Source organism: Plectropomus leopardus, chromosome 20 (genome assembly GCF_026936395.1).
Source record: "Plectropomus leopardus strain MGB_pleo_1.0 chromosome 20, ASM2693639v1, whole genome shotgun sequence".
NCBI lineage: Eukaryota > Metazoa > Chordata > Actinopteri > Perciformes > Serranidae > Plectropomus > Plectropomus leopardus.
In genome coordinates, this window is record NC_142195.1 from 5,525,607 (window position 1) to 5,541,528 (window position 15,922).

Sequence of the window (15,922 nt, forward strand, 5' to 3'; positions counted from 1 at the left end):
CAAGGCTATAAGGGTCTAACAGGGGATGGAGGGCCGCCTACAGAGGGGATAATACAGCAATCAAGCCGAGAGATGAGCTGCACAGACTGTTTAGTGAACTCTGAACTTGTGATTATTGAAGACTCTGCCCTTTTTCAAATAAATCCTGCTCTTTACTGCCAAATGAAAACAAAAAGGAGGAGACAGCAAAGGTAAATAGTTAGAGGGAATAGGTGCGCTGAGTCACAGTGTGGCTTTAAACAGCTCCTCCAAACACAGTTGTGCCTCTTGTCTGATGGAGTTTACTCTTTTTGCTCAGCAGCAGGAAGCATGTTGTTCTACCCTTAACCACTACAATGTTCTTTCTAAAGCTCTCTCCAAGGAAAAACTGCAGATCCAATGCCCTACAGCATGGGGAAATTATGTATGCAAGACATGTTGGTTGCATATGGTCAGCAGACAAAATTAATATAAATATGTTCCGGCACAATGAATTAAAATATTATTTAATTATGAGCAGAATGATTAATGTGCATTTAATATTCATGTTTACTCATGGGATCATTCCAGCTTCATTAACCCCCCTGTTGTTCATTTAATTTTATTTTTTAGAAAAACATGATGACAAACTTGACTTATTGGATTGAGTTAAAAACATTTTCCACTCCAACAATGTTGTGATGGAATGTCTTAGTGAGGAGTACTGATATTTCTCTGAATCTTACCCCCCTGTTTTTTTTTTTTTAGGACTGAGCATTTCTTTAGAAAAACATCTTCCAAGACCAATGGAAGTGTGCTTTGTTTTATTTTATGAATGACAGAGCTTTGTTGGTTTTACAGCGCACAGTCACTCATGACTATAGAGAGGTATTATGCAGACTTCATACACCAAGAGAGAACTCTTAAACCCCATCCTGCATCTCTGACACTCACAAAAGCACCAAATAGCCATTGAGAACAGACAGGGCTGCATGAAATATAGCCTGGCATAGATAGTCATTTTTTGTAGCATGGGGTGTCATCAGAATATTTTTTTTTTTTTTACTAAAAATGGGGAGGGAGAGCAAACCATGCTCAAAATAAGGTGTAGATATGAGGAACAAGATTAGGAATATGGACGAACATCCCAAGCAGCCACCCGACCATTAACCAACCTTTCAACAGTACTGTGTTCAACACAATCTCAACCTCAACTCATCAAATACTGACACTTTGTGTGTGTGTGTGTGTGTGTGTGTGCGTAGGCATGAGAAGAAAGAATTAATAATGCTAAACCAGACTCTGCAAACTCTTCAATGAAATGTAACTCAAGCCAAGCAATTGAGGCTTGGTCTATCTGTTTGTTTGTTTTGGTTGTCTTTTGTTTTTACTCTTGTTCTCTTTTTTTTTTGTTTCCCCGATTTTTTTAAGGAAGTACCTTAAAATTCATTAATGTTATTGCTTTCGTAACTCTACCCAAAACTCGATTTAATACCATTGCTTTCCCGACTTTGTATTTGATTATATTTATGCACTAAATGGTGAATAAAGGTCCATAGGAAAAAAAAACCCTACCAATTCTTGGTCATTGGCCCTACACTTTAAACTACGACACACTAAGTGCTTCTTTAGCGTCAGTGGTGGATGCTTAGGGAGGGCAGGTCAATTTAATCGTTACACACATTGTGTTTTTTCAAAATAAACTGCAGTTTGTACAAAAAATATGTAATATCTGCCCAATAAATTAGGGGTGCGCCATAATATTGGCACTTCATTGGTTTCCGTTGATATTGACTTAAAATATTGTAATCAGCCAATGTGCTAATTTCATGACCATTCGTCAAACCGATCACTCCCCCACCCCCCCACCCCCCCTTTCTGTTTTATTTTTTTGACAAAGTGAACACGAACAAAAATCAATCACTAGTTTGGGTATTTTTCTTACTTAAATAAATTGAATTTTTTACAATATCATGCATCCCTACAATAAAAAAATCATTTCATTTTTAGATTTACTTTAAGTTTAGAAAACAAAAATACTTGCTTAGGTTTAGAAAAAAACATCATGGTCTGGATTAAAATAAGTACCTTTATCAATTGGCATATACTGTATATTCAATATAGCTCCAAATGAACAGTCAAGCTCCAAACATATAAAATCAATGTGTGGCATCAGATGGTTTAATCGTGATGGGCCCCCATGAATAAATGAATGTGTGGGAAGCCCTGGATTTGGTTCATGAGACTGAAACAGGACGACAAAACAAAAACTAGAGATAAAACTAACATTAAATTGGATCACAGATCATCTTCAATGACAACAGTTCCCTCAAACATTTACCTTCACACCTTACTGACCACATACCATTAGAGTTGGACAATGATGATGACTACTGCATGTACAGCCATGACAGCATGGGTTTCATGGAGTATACAGCAGTGTAAGGGCTTTATTGGTTCTGAAGCACACTAACAAGGAAATCAATCACATGTTCAACTCTATGGATTTCTTACATTTTTCATTTTTGATGTGTTTCCAATAAATCTCACATCATATTGTGACATATAGGGTCTGTATTGAAGTCTCCCTTGTGAGACAACATAAAAAAAATAACATTGACGTTGATGTTTAAATGGTGTTCTTTTTTTATTTACTCTTATTGTATTTTTTCACTTGCTACCAAAACTGGTGCGTGAATATGTTCACTTCTGTATGTCAAAACACGAGCACACACACACACACAGACAAACACCAAACCCCTTCTTTAATCCAAAAGTCATTAAATATTTATTTGCTTTTGATTACTCTTGAAATTAATTCATCAGGGAGAGCACTGACAGGTGCTCGCTGTTACTGACAAACTGCTGTGGCAGTTACTGATAACATGAGATACTTAAGTATTCTGCACTGTAACCCTCCTATCTGTCTTTCTCTCTCTGCCTCGGCTTTTTCCTCCTAACATTCCCCGCTCCACCGTTCTGCCTCTCCAAGCTCGGCTCTCCTTTCTCCTTCAGTCAGGTAAGGTGAGAAATGATACCAGAACCAAAACATTTGTCACAGCAACTATCCACTGAAACTAAATTACATCGAAAGGAATTGCAAGGGAGGAGTGGACAACTAAAAAGGATGAGGGGACGGGCTATTTATGAAATAAAAGCGCTTCAGAGGAAACAAAAGTGCTACCCATAGGTACAAACTGGGAGATGGGGAGGGGGGGTGTGTGTTTGGCATTGAAGCGAACGGTGTATGGTGTGAATCTTGCCTTTGCGGCAATGCCCTTGAGTTAGCCGGTGAGGCATTGAATGGTGCATTGTGGATGGGCAGTTATCTCCAAGGCTTCCCTTTCAGTGTTATTAGAAAACACATGACAGCAATGCTAGCTCTTATTGAACAGAAAGCTTCAAGGCTGTGGAGACAAGGCTAAGAGGCAAATCTGCAGGAGGCGAATGAAATGACAACATTTGACACCCTGTCATTCTCTCAGCATCTGGGCATACAGATGGCATAGAATGACATTACAGTGCATGCATGCTGTGATAGTGAATGCAACATGTATAAAATATGCTGAGTGATAACAGTGTAATCACTATGTAGTATGTAACTATGAATAGAAGCTAGAAATGCCTTAGAGCTGATCCTAAGAATTGGTATCATGGTCGATCTGGGCATGTTTCAATCAATCGCTGCAGACTTAAATCCGATCAAATGCCAATCTTTTCATTACTGCACTCTACTGTCCACCACAGCCTGCTAGTGCTGCAAAGCTGCTCCACAGTGTTAGTATTTCATATGCCAGTGAAAATTAATATGTGCCTTTGTGAAAAACAGTCGCTGAGGTAAAAATATAAAATATATTTAATCTTTTATCTGTCAGTGTACAAAACACTCAGGTAGCAGCTCCTCATTTTTAGCCATTACTGTGGTTCTGACCCGTCTCTATTGTCAGTTAAAATGACAAATCGCTAGCAGCAGGTCTGCCAAAGGTCATTTGTTAAGGAAGAGCTTCCACTTTGCAACACCACAGTACCAGTGCAAGAGGACAGCATGTTTTTGTAGTTCCAACAACTCTACATCTTCTCCAGCAAAACATTCCAGCTGATCGCATGTCAATTTCAAGAGTCACAGTCACGATGTGATCAATTGGAAGCTCAATATTTGGATCAAGTAGCTAGTGAAAAGGTGGGGTTGCCAAATTTTGTAGTCTACAGTTTTATTTTGAACATAGTGGATAAAGGCTATGTTTAATCAACGTTGCACATCTTTTGTTGTTACATTTGTATAAAATGGGACTCACCAGATACCCAATATTTAATGCCAGAAATATACTCACTTTACTCAATCTAATTCCAGAAATAACTGCATCTCATGATGTAGAAAATATTTTACAATACAACTAGAGAAAACAATTTAAGAAGAAATTGCAGTGTGACTGCTAGATCTAACAGGATCGCTGATTTTAAAAGTCGAATAATACCCACAATCTATGACGTATGAGGAACATTTTCAGGAATGTTGACTACCTGATGCTAAGCTGAGGCACCAAGATTATGAGATCACATGAAAATCCATCATGTAAGACTTCAAATAATCCGTCCTGAAGTAAAGCGCCAGTGGTGCAGACCAGTCAGTCTCCTGTGGGAAGCTACTGGTAGCTACAGTCGTGGTTAAGGTCAAGTGACATCACAGAGAATTGACAGTTGGTTTGGGCTGGGCAAAATGGAAAAAAAATCAATTATCACAATATTTTTGACCAAATACCTTGATGTCAATATTGTAGGTGCTTTCACGAAACATATACAAAATTAGATTTTTTATTACTAATCATCAGTAATGTGGATATAATGACTAAATGGATAAAGACGGATAGCGCAGCTAGAATAGACTGTTAAGTTAAGAAAAATGACATCACTATGATGTAATGCTACTTTAAAACCAGGAAAAGCCTACACTTGCAGTATTACAATATCTAAAATCAAACATGACATCTTGTCTTATATCACGGTATCAATATAATGTTGAAACGTTTCAAAAAACTATTATTAGTTCAAAATAGCAATGGTACCGCCTAAAGATCTTTGCAGAGACGCTGCATCAGTTATCTGAAACGGAGAGTATTGCTTAATTGAAAGAAGAGCAAAGAATGATGGAAAAGATGTTCTAGTTCATCTCCCAACTGGCCAGTGATAGACCGTGATAGACGATTGGTACATCCAACCCCTTGCCAAATTGCATTTTCCAAACAGTTTCCAAAAATGGCTCTTCAGATGGTTCTGTGCAACAAACCATCTGGCACATCGGGTTAGGAGAGATGTGAAACATTTTAAAGACTGAATCCAGTTTAAATGTGAATGTATAATTGAGCAGTTAGGATTTTTAAAAATGCATGAAAACAAAGTTAAACATTCCATACAGAGAAAAAAAAAATTGAGCTGAATGTTTCAATTATTCCAACTAAGACAAAACTTAATTGCAAAGGGCAAAAAGGACCTGCAAAAATCTATACATAACCACAGTGGAATTGAGCTGAAATATGAAGTTACATCAACTGATTTATAATGAAAGCATTCTTTTTTTTTTACTGGAGCAAACAAAAGGATTCTGTTCCAATCAATCCTACCTCTCATGGGAATACCATGTACAAAAGCTTGTCTATTGACCAGATTCCAAAGTCTCAATATCTCATAAACAAAAACAATAGCTGTTTGATTACTACTGTGGTGCTGTCCAAAACAGACTCTCATCACAATTTATCAGCGTAATGTGTATGTTTACCTCAAAGCAAAATTTGTTTCCTTTGCATAACGTTCCGAATTATTTCTCTGTATTTGATTTTGTAGCTTTCTGTTTTCAAAGTAGATAATATCCCCTACCCATGTTTGGCTGCTGGTGAGCTTAGATCCCTCTGAATGAGGAGAAGAAATGATGGGAGAGGGGGTTGGTGAGTTGGATAGAGAATGGTTTCCCTCTGAATAATGTAACAGCGAAACTGGGCAATATGACCACCATGCGATCTCTTACAGAATAGAAACAACTGTGGATACCAGCCCATCTGTGCTCGTGATTTCATCTCATGTGAAATGTCAGTCAAATCAAAGCTGGAGCCCGAGAAAGAGTCTGGCAGTCATTTTTTGGGATAAATAAAACATGGCAGAGATGACTCTATTGCCCTTTATTCCTCTCTCTCTCTCTCTCTCTCTCTCTCTCTCTCTCTCTCTCTCTCTCTCTCTCTCTCTCTCTCTCTCTCTCTCTCTCTCTCTCTCACACACACTCTCTCTGTTTCTATCTTGAGTTTTTTCCATTTATGCCGTGCTCGAGCCTGGGTGCGTTTTAAGCAGCAGGAGGTACAGTGGCTTCGGCTCCAAGCCTCGTCCACTATGGGCTTGTCGAATTTGATTCAATGAAAAGCAAATTTATGTTCCTAAATTTGAATAAAATTGTGTATTGTGCCCCCATTTTACAGTGCTGATATGTTGCTGAGACTTTTGTGTTTTCCCCACTTTTCTGGAGATTGCTCATCCTGGTATCAGGACAGTTAGAGTGGCTGCTATCTTGTAACCTACTGTACCATGATCTAAGGTCAATCAGGCGTCGTTCCTCTGCTTTGCATGTGGATAGAGAGTAACGGCTTGCCTCAGGCTGGCCAGTTACAAGACTTAAAAGGGTTGTCATGCCCGAGTTACAGCACAGGGGTACATTTATTGATTTCACCCTGATAACGCAATATAGACCATTAGGACCAACCTGATGTTTTCAATCAAGCAGTCCATCCAATTGGTTCATGCCACTGAGACATCCCTATTTAAAGGATAAGGCTGGATATTGTTCCTTTTTTTCATATTGTTGACAACTCCCTAAAATCAGCAATATGTATATCTTTCAGCAAATGTCTTACCCTGCCTGTTCCAAAGCCTCAATTCAGCCCATTAATTTTGAGTTATGTTTCATGACATTACCATGCTCCAGCTTCTAAATTTTGAGAATGTGCTATTTTATCTGACTCAGTTGTCTTAATTAAATATCTTTAGGTTTTAGAATAATGATTGAGTACCTTTAGGTTTTAGAGTCTAAAGACAAAACAAGAAATTTAATATCATCACATTGGGTTTTAGGAAATCTTGATAATATTTCAAAAACCAAAGAATAATTTTAAAAAATATTTACAAATTAACAGACCGTATCACAATGTTTGTTTACATAAACTTCGACATTAAATGTTACAGCACTGAGCATTGGTTGCCTCATTTGGTTTAGCCACATAAAAAAGGCCCACCTAAAAAAAAAAAAATCAACATCAGTTTTCAGTGTATGTTCTGTTTAGAATATTTTTACCTCTTAACCTTTACATTAAACAGCCTTTTCCAACTAGGTAATTAAGTTGTTATCTCAAAGCTACCAAACTCCTTGTCATGTGCAAGTGCAAGGTAGAGCAGTGAAAATATTTATTTTCTTTATATTAAAAAAAAACTCTGATAACATACTTTAGAAGTTTAAAAATGTACTGTAACTATGGCTGTTATTTAGTTTCATTCATAATTATATATCAAATGTTTGTTATTCTGATACACCACTGGGTAACACATCTATTAATATAATGTTTCATTAAAAAATGACTAAGATACATGAAATGATATGATGACAATAAAAAGTATTTAAAAAGAAGAAAATATTTCAAATATAGCATACACTTTTTTTAAGTGGTTAAAATACATAATGCTGTGGCCCCCACTCACAGCAGTACATTGCTGAGCGTCTGTGCTGTTAGATTTGGTTAACCAAAGATGCAAGCAGAAGAACTCAGTTCATTAAACAAGCAGCAGAAACATCTGATAGGCCAGACCACCATATAACCAACCGTATCTTTGAACGTTACAGCCACTGCTAAAATGACAACAAAGATAAACAAATTTGCCATTTTAATGGGTTTGTCTACCCAGTAGTATTACCACAATGTCACACTGACTCTGTCAGTTGATAAAATAATTGTTGCAGCCATAACCTACTAAACCCTAAGACCATGCTTCAGGTTTTTGTGACATTTTGGTGCAAGCTCCTTATTTTTCCACTAAAATAAAATCCACAAATGAATTGTCAAATTGTTTTTTAGGTTGTCATCAGCTAAAATGTGACAATTTTCCGAAATCATTAAAAGCTCTTTTTCAACGTGAACGATCAACAAAGAAATTCATTTGGCGCTCGTGGGGAAACGCCTACGAAGCCACAGTCCTTCACACAGATGACTCAAGTTGTGTAGCGATACTCTCATGTGACACACTCAACACATACATATAAACATATCCAAGCTGTGATGCATTTGCTCACCCTTTCACTGCCAACACGGCTTTACTGATCACACTGCAAAAGCCTCTGTTAAGTTAATCTCTGCTGCTCAACATTTCATCAGCCCCGTCTCCTCCCTGAATCCACCTGTGGGGACTGATTCTAGGTTCCTCCTTTGGGGTAAGTTTGTTCTCATCACTTTGTGTTCTCTCAGTGTGTTAGGCTTTAAACTTTGTGAGTGACAGGGTCCTGTTTTTGCAAGATATGAAATCTGGATTACTGGATTAAAATTTGTCCTCTAATTGAGAAATAAATGTAAATTGTATGGGGAGTTGATGCGTGTATGTAGCTGGAGAACTTCATTCTTATTTCAACCACGCTCCATAACTTAGCTTTGCCTGCATGTTTTGCATTATTTAGTCAGTTTTTTGTGGAGTTTGCCTTTTCCATTTCATCTCATTTTTACATAAAGTATTTGACTGTTGACATCCACATTATTGCACAACATAAATATTTATTTCACAGCCTGTCAGAGAGCCATCACAGATGCCACTTTAAAACTTGGCAGATGTATAACAACATATACCTACCCAGCTTATGAAAACTACATTTTGCATGCACGGGCACATTTAACTTTCAAGCACTCACAACATTATTGTTCTTTCTGCCAAGCATAGGTCACTCCTTTCAAACATCATGCAACGTTTTGCATGGAAATGTAGCCACTGTGGAAATGCTGGTCATGCAAATACAATGTACAGCCAGTTCTTAAAGGTTACATTTAACGCCTTTCAGACTAACTTAAAAAAATGATGAAAAAACCTCCTTGATCTCTACATGCAAAGTTGCCCTGAAGATACATACTGTGTGCATAATCTAATATTTATGCTATGCAAATTTCAAAGTTGAAGCTAATTTCAGAACTTGGGATGCAAAAATGAAAACCTTGGGGCTAGTTAACTAATTGACTTGCAAATGCATCTTTGTTTCACTGCCATGTGAGCTAAATGGATGTCAATGGGTCAGGACAGATTCACCCGAAGAAAAGGAAAACATGTAATGATGATGACCAAATGGAGACATTTTTAGACAATGCATAACATCTCAGTCTTCTCTCAGGCCTAAATGCATCACCAATGTGTGCATCACTGCTGTGAAAGACACTGAATATTTACAGCATAGTTGATAAAACTGGTAGCTGGGTATCTTAAAACTTGTAAACTTGGTGCATTTTTGCACAAGCGTAGGAACCTAAAATGAAATTTATCCACAACATTTCGAGCAACCAAAATCAACTGCAAGTTGCGTAAGTGAGCAGAGCCCTAGAGCAATCATTTCCATATTGTATTTTGTGTGAAACAATAACTTAGGCTAAAGAAGTGAAGTGAAGAGCACACAAGCCATCTTCTCCAATTTTACTGCTATTTCGTCAACATGACAACTTCTCTGTGAACCGATTCATGTGGTTAATGAGACCCTCTAGCAATTTATAGCGCGTGTGTTGGCTTTATCAGCTAAAAAAAAAAAGAGAAAAAAAAATAGATCTAGCATGGAAATTAATTGTCAAGCATTACTCGAACTATGGGCTGTGGTTATGATATGGAACAATATGATTTCTCTTTCCATTACAGCTAAAACGAAGTAAAGGGCAGCAGAGAGGACATTATCTTAGCTGTTGTCTGAGCAAAACTGGTCATCAAACATGTTTTGGATATCAAATCAGCGTAATTGCAGTTTTCACCATTAAAAACACACACAAACAAAAAAAAACCCACATGAGCAACTAAAACACGGTTGAGAAAGCTCGTGCCGCATTTCAAGTAAAAACTTGTCACAATTTAAATGCAAGCTCAAACATGTCTCACTTTTTTTGACAGTCACGCGCGCGCACACACACTCACAAGCACACACACACACGAAGTGATCACACCGTTTGAAATATCACTTTTCAAAGCCCAAACACACTAAAACCACAGCCACAAGCGCTGTCTGTCGAAGCAAACACGTCTTTTTCTCGAGTTTATCTTTGAGGACTGAGACCCCCCATGGGGAAAACACCGAGCTCATCAAAGACTGTGTGTGTGTGTGTGTGTGTGTGTGTGTGTGTGCTGTGCTTACCTCTTGCTAACGTCGCCGGGGCTTGCGAGCCGAGAAGCACGAGGATGCCGAAACTCAGGTAGCATCCTCCCGAAAACTGTCCCATCACTGCTCTGCGTGTCTCCCTCCCCATTGGGTCCGGGGGCACTGGCCGCGGGTCTCCGGCATTTGTCGTCTGCTTGAGGTACCTCTAAAACACGTCCCCGTGTCCCCCGACGGACGCTCTGTCCAGGTGTTTGGGTTAGTTAGTGTCCACCAGGAGAGCCGTCACCTCACGGTATCGCACTGCGGAGGGGGAAGAGATGGAAAGTAGTGCGGAGCGTTCAGTAGTCCGCTCTGTGCTGCGCGAGAGTGGAATAATTAGACAGAGCGCGCGAGCCAGCAGCTTTCGGGTTTTCGGGAGAGCGAGCGAGAAAGGGAGAGAGAGGGAGAGAGCGCGAGGGAGATGGGTCTTGTCCAAACCCCTGCGGACCTGTTGAGAAATTACAAAGGTGCGCGCGCGCGTACTCGCCTCGTTTGTGCGAAACAACATCTTTCAATTATCTCTCTTTTCCCTCTCTCATTTTTTTTTTCACATTTCAGCTACACCCAAGCCTGTTCTCTGGACAGCAATGTGGTCATTTAAATCGACACTATTGCCTTGGAGCTGTTGCCAGTGGTGTTGTCTGGAAAATTACGTTTTTACTAATTAATGCCTGTCGTCAGTCTATGAGCATATGCCTGTGATTGGTGTCCATTTGCCAATTAAGCAGGGAGTAGCCCAGTTAAATCAGATTGTATTTCCAAATGTATTTCTGTTGGAGTGATCAGCATATATATATATATATATATATATATATATATATATATATATATATATATATATATATATAATTGCGTATATTACATTTTGGATTATCATCACTGAAGTACAAAAGCAGCCTGTAAACTACATTGGCCTTTTCAGCCAAAGTCTGAAGAAGTATTAAGATCCTTAAGGGACTGTTTGTTATGTATGAGGGAGAAAGAGTTGCAAACAGGGGAGGCATGTGAATTTATTTTTTTCAAGCCCCAGAGAGGGACTTGTGTGTTTTTTGTTTGTTTGTTTTGCTGTTGTTGTTTTTTGGCTCATGGAAGGAACATACAACTTTAAATGGTTGTATTTTTGTTTTTAAATGGCCCCCACATCCCAAATCCTGCTTCCAGGATTTTCTTTAAAAATAGCCAAAATCACACCAATAACAGTAGCAAGAAACTGTAAAAACAGAAATTCTTGTCAAATTTTCAAATGTCTGACTGTCATAGCCTACAACACGTAATTTTTAAGGAGGATTTGCATTTTGCTTACAAAATAATTCCGTGTGTTCAACTCTAATTCCCATGCTGTTTGCACATTGTTTTCACTCCAATACCTACAGTGTGAAATAAAAACATTTTTTTTTAAAAATGCATTCATGCATGCATTTTCTCACCGTCACTGAGGGAGGCTCAGACAGAAATACTGGTAACTTTGGGGAGGGTCAAGAAAAAAAACAAAGCCACACCCCTGCCACCCACCTCCTCTGATGAATAAAGTATAGTCCATTACTAAAGTATAAGCAATACCACTCAGTAAAAATCCTCATAAATTTAAAACTATATGCATAAAAGTGCATAAGTGGCAAAATTTACTTTCAAAATAAAAGTAAATGTACTTACTAATCAGGCAAATTGGCTTCTGTCAAATTGTATTGGTATTTATTATACTTTTGGACAATTACTACTTCTGTAAATCACTTTTTTATATGGTTGCTGGGTGAAACTGATTCTGGCTTATTTTCTATATTGGGGAGTTGTTCAATGTATTATACTTATAATAATGTATTGTGTTTTGGTGCCACAGTGGGTAAATTTAGGCAATGAAGGAGCAGAACAAAAATGAAGACAAAAAAGTCACACACAAGTAGGTGTGGTGAAATAAATGTAAGCCAGACCAGCGACAAATTGAGCAGGGGCGTGACAGGTGAGGAGGCCAGGAAGAGGTAATAAGGAACAGGTGCCTCGATGCACAACAAAACGCTGATAGTCTGACACTGACTGGGGAAAATGAGCTGATATAAGTAGTGATTGGGGAAATGGGACACAGGTGAGCAGTGGGCGTGAGAGTCAAGTGGTTGGGACATGTGGACAAGTGTGAGGCCATCTGGTGGACAGGTGGAGAAGTGCAATAACTGCACAGCATCATAGAAATGCAGGGGAGGAGGCAGAGGTTCTGACTTATGGTTTGTTATATACGGAATTTGTAAAGTAACTATATCTGTGACATAAATGTAGTGGAGTAAAAAGTACAAAATTTCCCTATAGTTCAAATAAAATTAAATTAACTCTTTAACATTACACACACTCATATCGCTCTACTTGCAAAATGACTTTTCAAAATTAAGCTTTGAAAATATATACATTAATATTATTTTTTTAATTTCACTGAGTTGATTTTTTGAACCAACATCAGTCCTAATAAATAAATAAATAAATAAATACTACTACTACTAATAATAATAATAAATGTCAAATATTCATTAATTTTCACAATTTTAACCCTTTAAATGCCAGATTTTTGTCATGATGCCACTATGATTTTAGATCAAATAAATGAACAAATTCTTTTTGATATACTATGTGAAAAGTATTTTTTTTATTTTATTTCTATTTTTGTTTTACTATCACAGCCAGGGATATGTCAATGATTTGCATTGCATTGATTGTGACAGTGCACCTTGTGGAAATAGCATATATTGACTCCATATGCCAAATATGGTTAAAATGACATCATCAGGTGGAAAAAAAAAGTAAAAATTAAAAACTCCAAGTCAAAAGCCCAGAATAACACCCAGAAATAATACAATACATGTTTTTATGCTTTGATGGCTGTGGGATCAAAAATTTCAGTTTGAATAAGTTTAAGTCACACACATATAGTTATCAGTATGAATAACAGTATATTTTTGACTAATTGTAGGAGCTGAGCTGGAAATTCCAAAATTAAAAATACAATATTGCCAAAATGTATTCCATATGCATAAACACTGCCAAAATAATCAAAAAATGAAGAATGAGAAGCACATAATATGTGCCAAACAGTCCCTAGGCGAGGAAAATAATTTAAATATCGCAGTTGGCTAGTTTGATTGATATGATTTCCCTGTATTATCAGAGTACTTTCTGAAATTTATCTTGCGTCCCAAGACAATTTCACATATATACAAATAAATACAAGATATAAAACACCACAACTAACCAAACCACAAAACCATATTACAAAGGCTGCATATCACGTCAGACATTCCAAAAAGCAGATGTAGTGCAAACAATTTAAATGTTCTCAATAACAGTGATGAAAGTATAGGTACTTAGTTACTTTTGACTACTGTATAAAGGCTATGGTTGCATAATTTCATCAGTATCAATGTACGACTTTTAAAAACTGATATTTTAAAATACTTTGATTCGAAAGGTAACCAGTAACTGTCAGATTAAAGTGGAGTAAAAATGCAATATTTCCAGTACAAATGTGGTGAAATGGTATTATAAAGTGACATGAAATATAAATAGGTCTCCTCTACTAGAGTACCTAAAAATTGTCCACGCTTGAGTTAATTCCACCACTATGAGCTACTATTCTCACTCAGTGTTCTCTCTGTTATCATCTCTATTGAAACACACTGAGATAACCTCAAATCAGAACGTATCCACTTCCACAGAATCACTGCCGTGCGTGCTTATCAGCAGCAATATACTGTACAATCCAAAATGTGTGTCCATTTGTTTCGTATGTAAATCACTGCAGTTTGACCTTCTCTGACATAATTACCCCTTTGACCAGAAATGCAGTGATTCATTTCCCAGAGTTCTTGCCAGGGGTCACCCTGTCAGGCAAGGTTAACCACTTGATAATATTTCTAAAGGGAGCCGTAAACTGCGCATTAAATATCTGGGATAGCCTTAAGGCTATTGAGCTACCTGTCAGACCGTGAACAATAGAAAGACACTGCAAATGCTCGTCTTTTCTTCTATGAATGAGTCAGTTTTAATATTTAGAAAACACCAAAAGGTGCAGAATGACACGTTTAATTGCTATAGTAAACTTTAAATATCCTCAGCTGTGATAAGAAACATGGGCTGTTGATTCCCAATGTAATAAAACTACTAACTAAACACCCTTGAGCTGCTGAGGAGTATCTCAAATGGTACTATATTACCCCTGCAATGCCAAAGAAAGTGTTCAAGTGCTTCACTGTGAGAAATAATGTTGTGGGTCATATTAAAACTACTGAAACTGCAACTTTTGTGAAAACTAATCAACCCACAGGACCAAAAAACTATCAATGGAATTGGGCAGTTCCTCTATAGTTCAGGTATATGTGTGAGTGCATTACAATTTTTTTTTTAAAAAAGCTCATCACAAAAACAAATGAATAATAAATTAAGAAATACTCTTATCCGTGGAGACAAGATAAAAGCGTGTTTTCAGCCTTTAAAGATTTATTTGCTCTATCCAGCGTACAAAGCAGACAGGTCCAAACAGTCATACTCTGCTGTGGTTAGTTTTTGTTATTTTCAAATCCAGACTTTGTGAATTTGTAAAACAATGTCTTTGGTCTTTCTAGTCACAAATTTAATGCAGGAGTGGAGGGTATCTTGTTCTTAACTTTGAGTCTCAAACACTTGTGCACATCTGTATGGTTATTCAAATTCAGTAAGGGACTGTTCTCTATAAATCGGGTGGCTGGGATGTGACTATAGCCCCCTGGAGTGACAAATATTTTCCTTAAGCCTCTCTGAGTGACTGGGGTAATGCATGGCGCCCTGTTCAGCATAAATAACCATATTTTACAGTTTCTGGCTATGATAAATGGTGTGATTTTGGAGACTTTAACTCTTTGAAACATGGATCATCAGTGTTGTTGTGCTGCATTCAGAGGCCTTTTACAAGCTATTTGAGCATTTGAAAAATGAGCACATGGGTTCACTTTCTTTCAGTAACATGGGGAAAAAGGTAATGACCAACTTGGTAAGAAATTGCAGGAAACTTGTTAAATGTGACAAGAGAATTAACTAAAATTATTTTCATGTTAGAAAATCACTCCCCCATATATTTAAAATTATGTCACAGAAAAAAAGTGATAAAATCTCTCTATATATTTTTTTTAATTCTTCGTTTTCATTCTTTTTAACATTTTCTTGTTCGATTTTGTTTTTTTATTTTCTTCAAATTATTAGGTAATTTTCTTGGAACTTTTTTACTTTTTCTTTTGCTAATTTTTGGTTTGTTTTGTTAAGATGCTCGTTGCCTTCTCCCCATGTTTGCTCATCTTTCAAAGGGTTCAAGAGAACGTGCCTTTCAAACCCACTTGTGCGTTTGGGGGTTTTGAAGGTATCTAAAATAAATACAAAAAGAAACATTAAAAGTTGAATGTCCCTTCCTTAAGCCAAATAAATAGCATAACCTCCTCCCCAGAGCTTAAAAAATATTTGAAGTGCCTCCCCCATTTTGCACCATTCCCTCCCATCTTATAAATAATCAAGAAAATGAAAATAAATCATGCCCGAAAACATGCTACCATTTAACTC

The 15,922-nt window shown here is 37.4% G+C and overlaps 1 protein-coding gene across 1 annotated transcript in view; it reads right to left on the minus strand.

The window, feature by feature from the left end:
• Window positions 1–15,922, minus strand: part of LOC121960063 (netrin receptor UNC5D-like) — a 296,895-nt gene that overhangs the window by 200,915 nt on the left and 80,058 nt on the right. Inside the window, exon 4 of the mRNA XM_088070697.1 lies at window positions 10,355–10,618. Coding sequence (XP_087926823.1) covers window positions 10,355–10,466 — 112 coding nt within the window. The 5' untranslated portion in view covers window positions 10,467–10,618. The remainder of the gene's footprint in view (window positions 1–10,354; window positions 10,619–15,922) is intronic.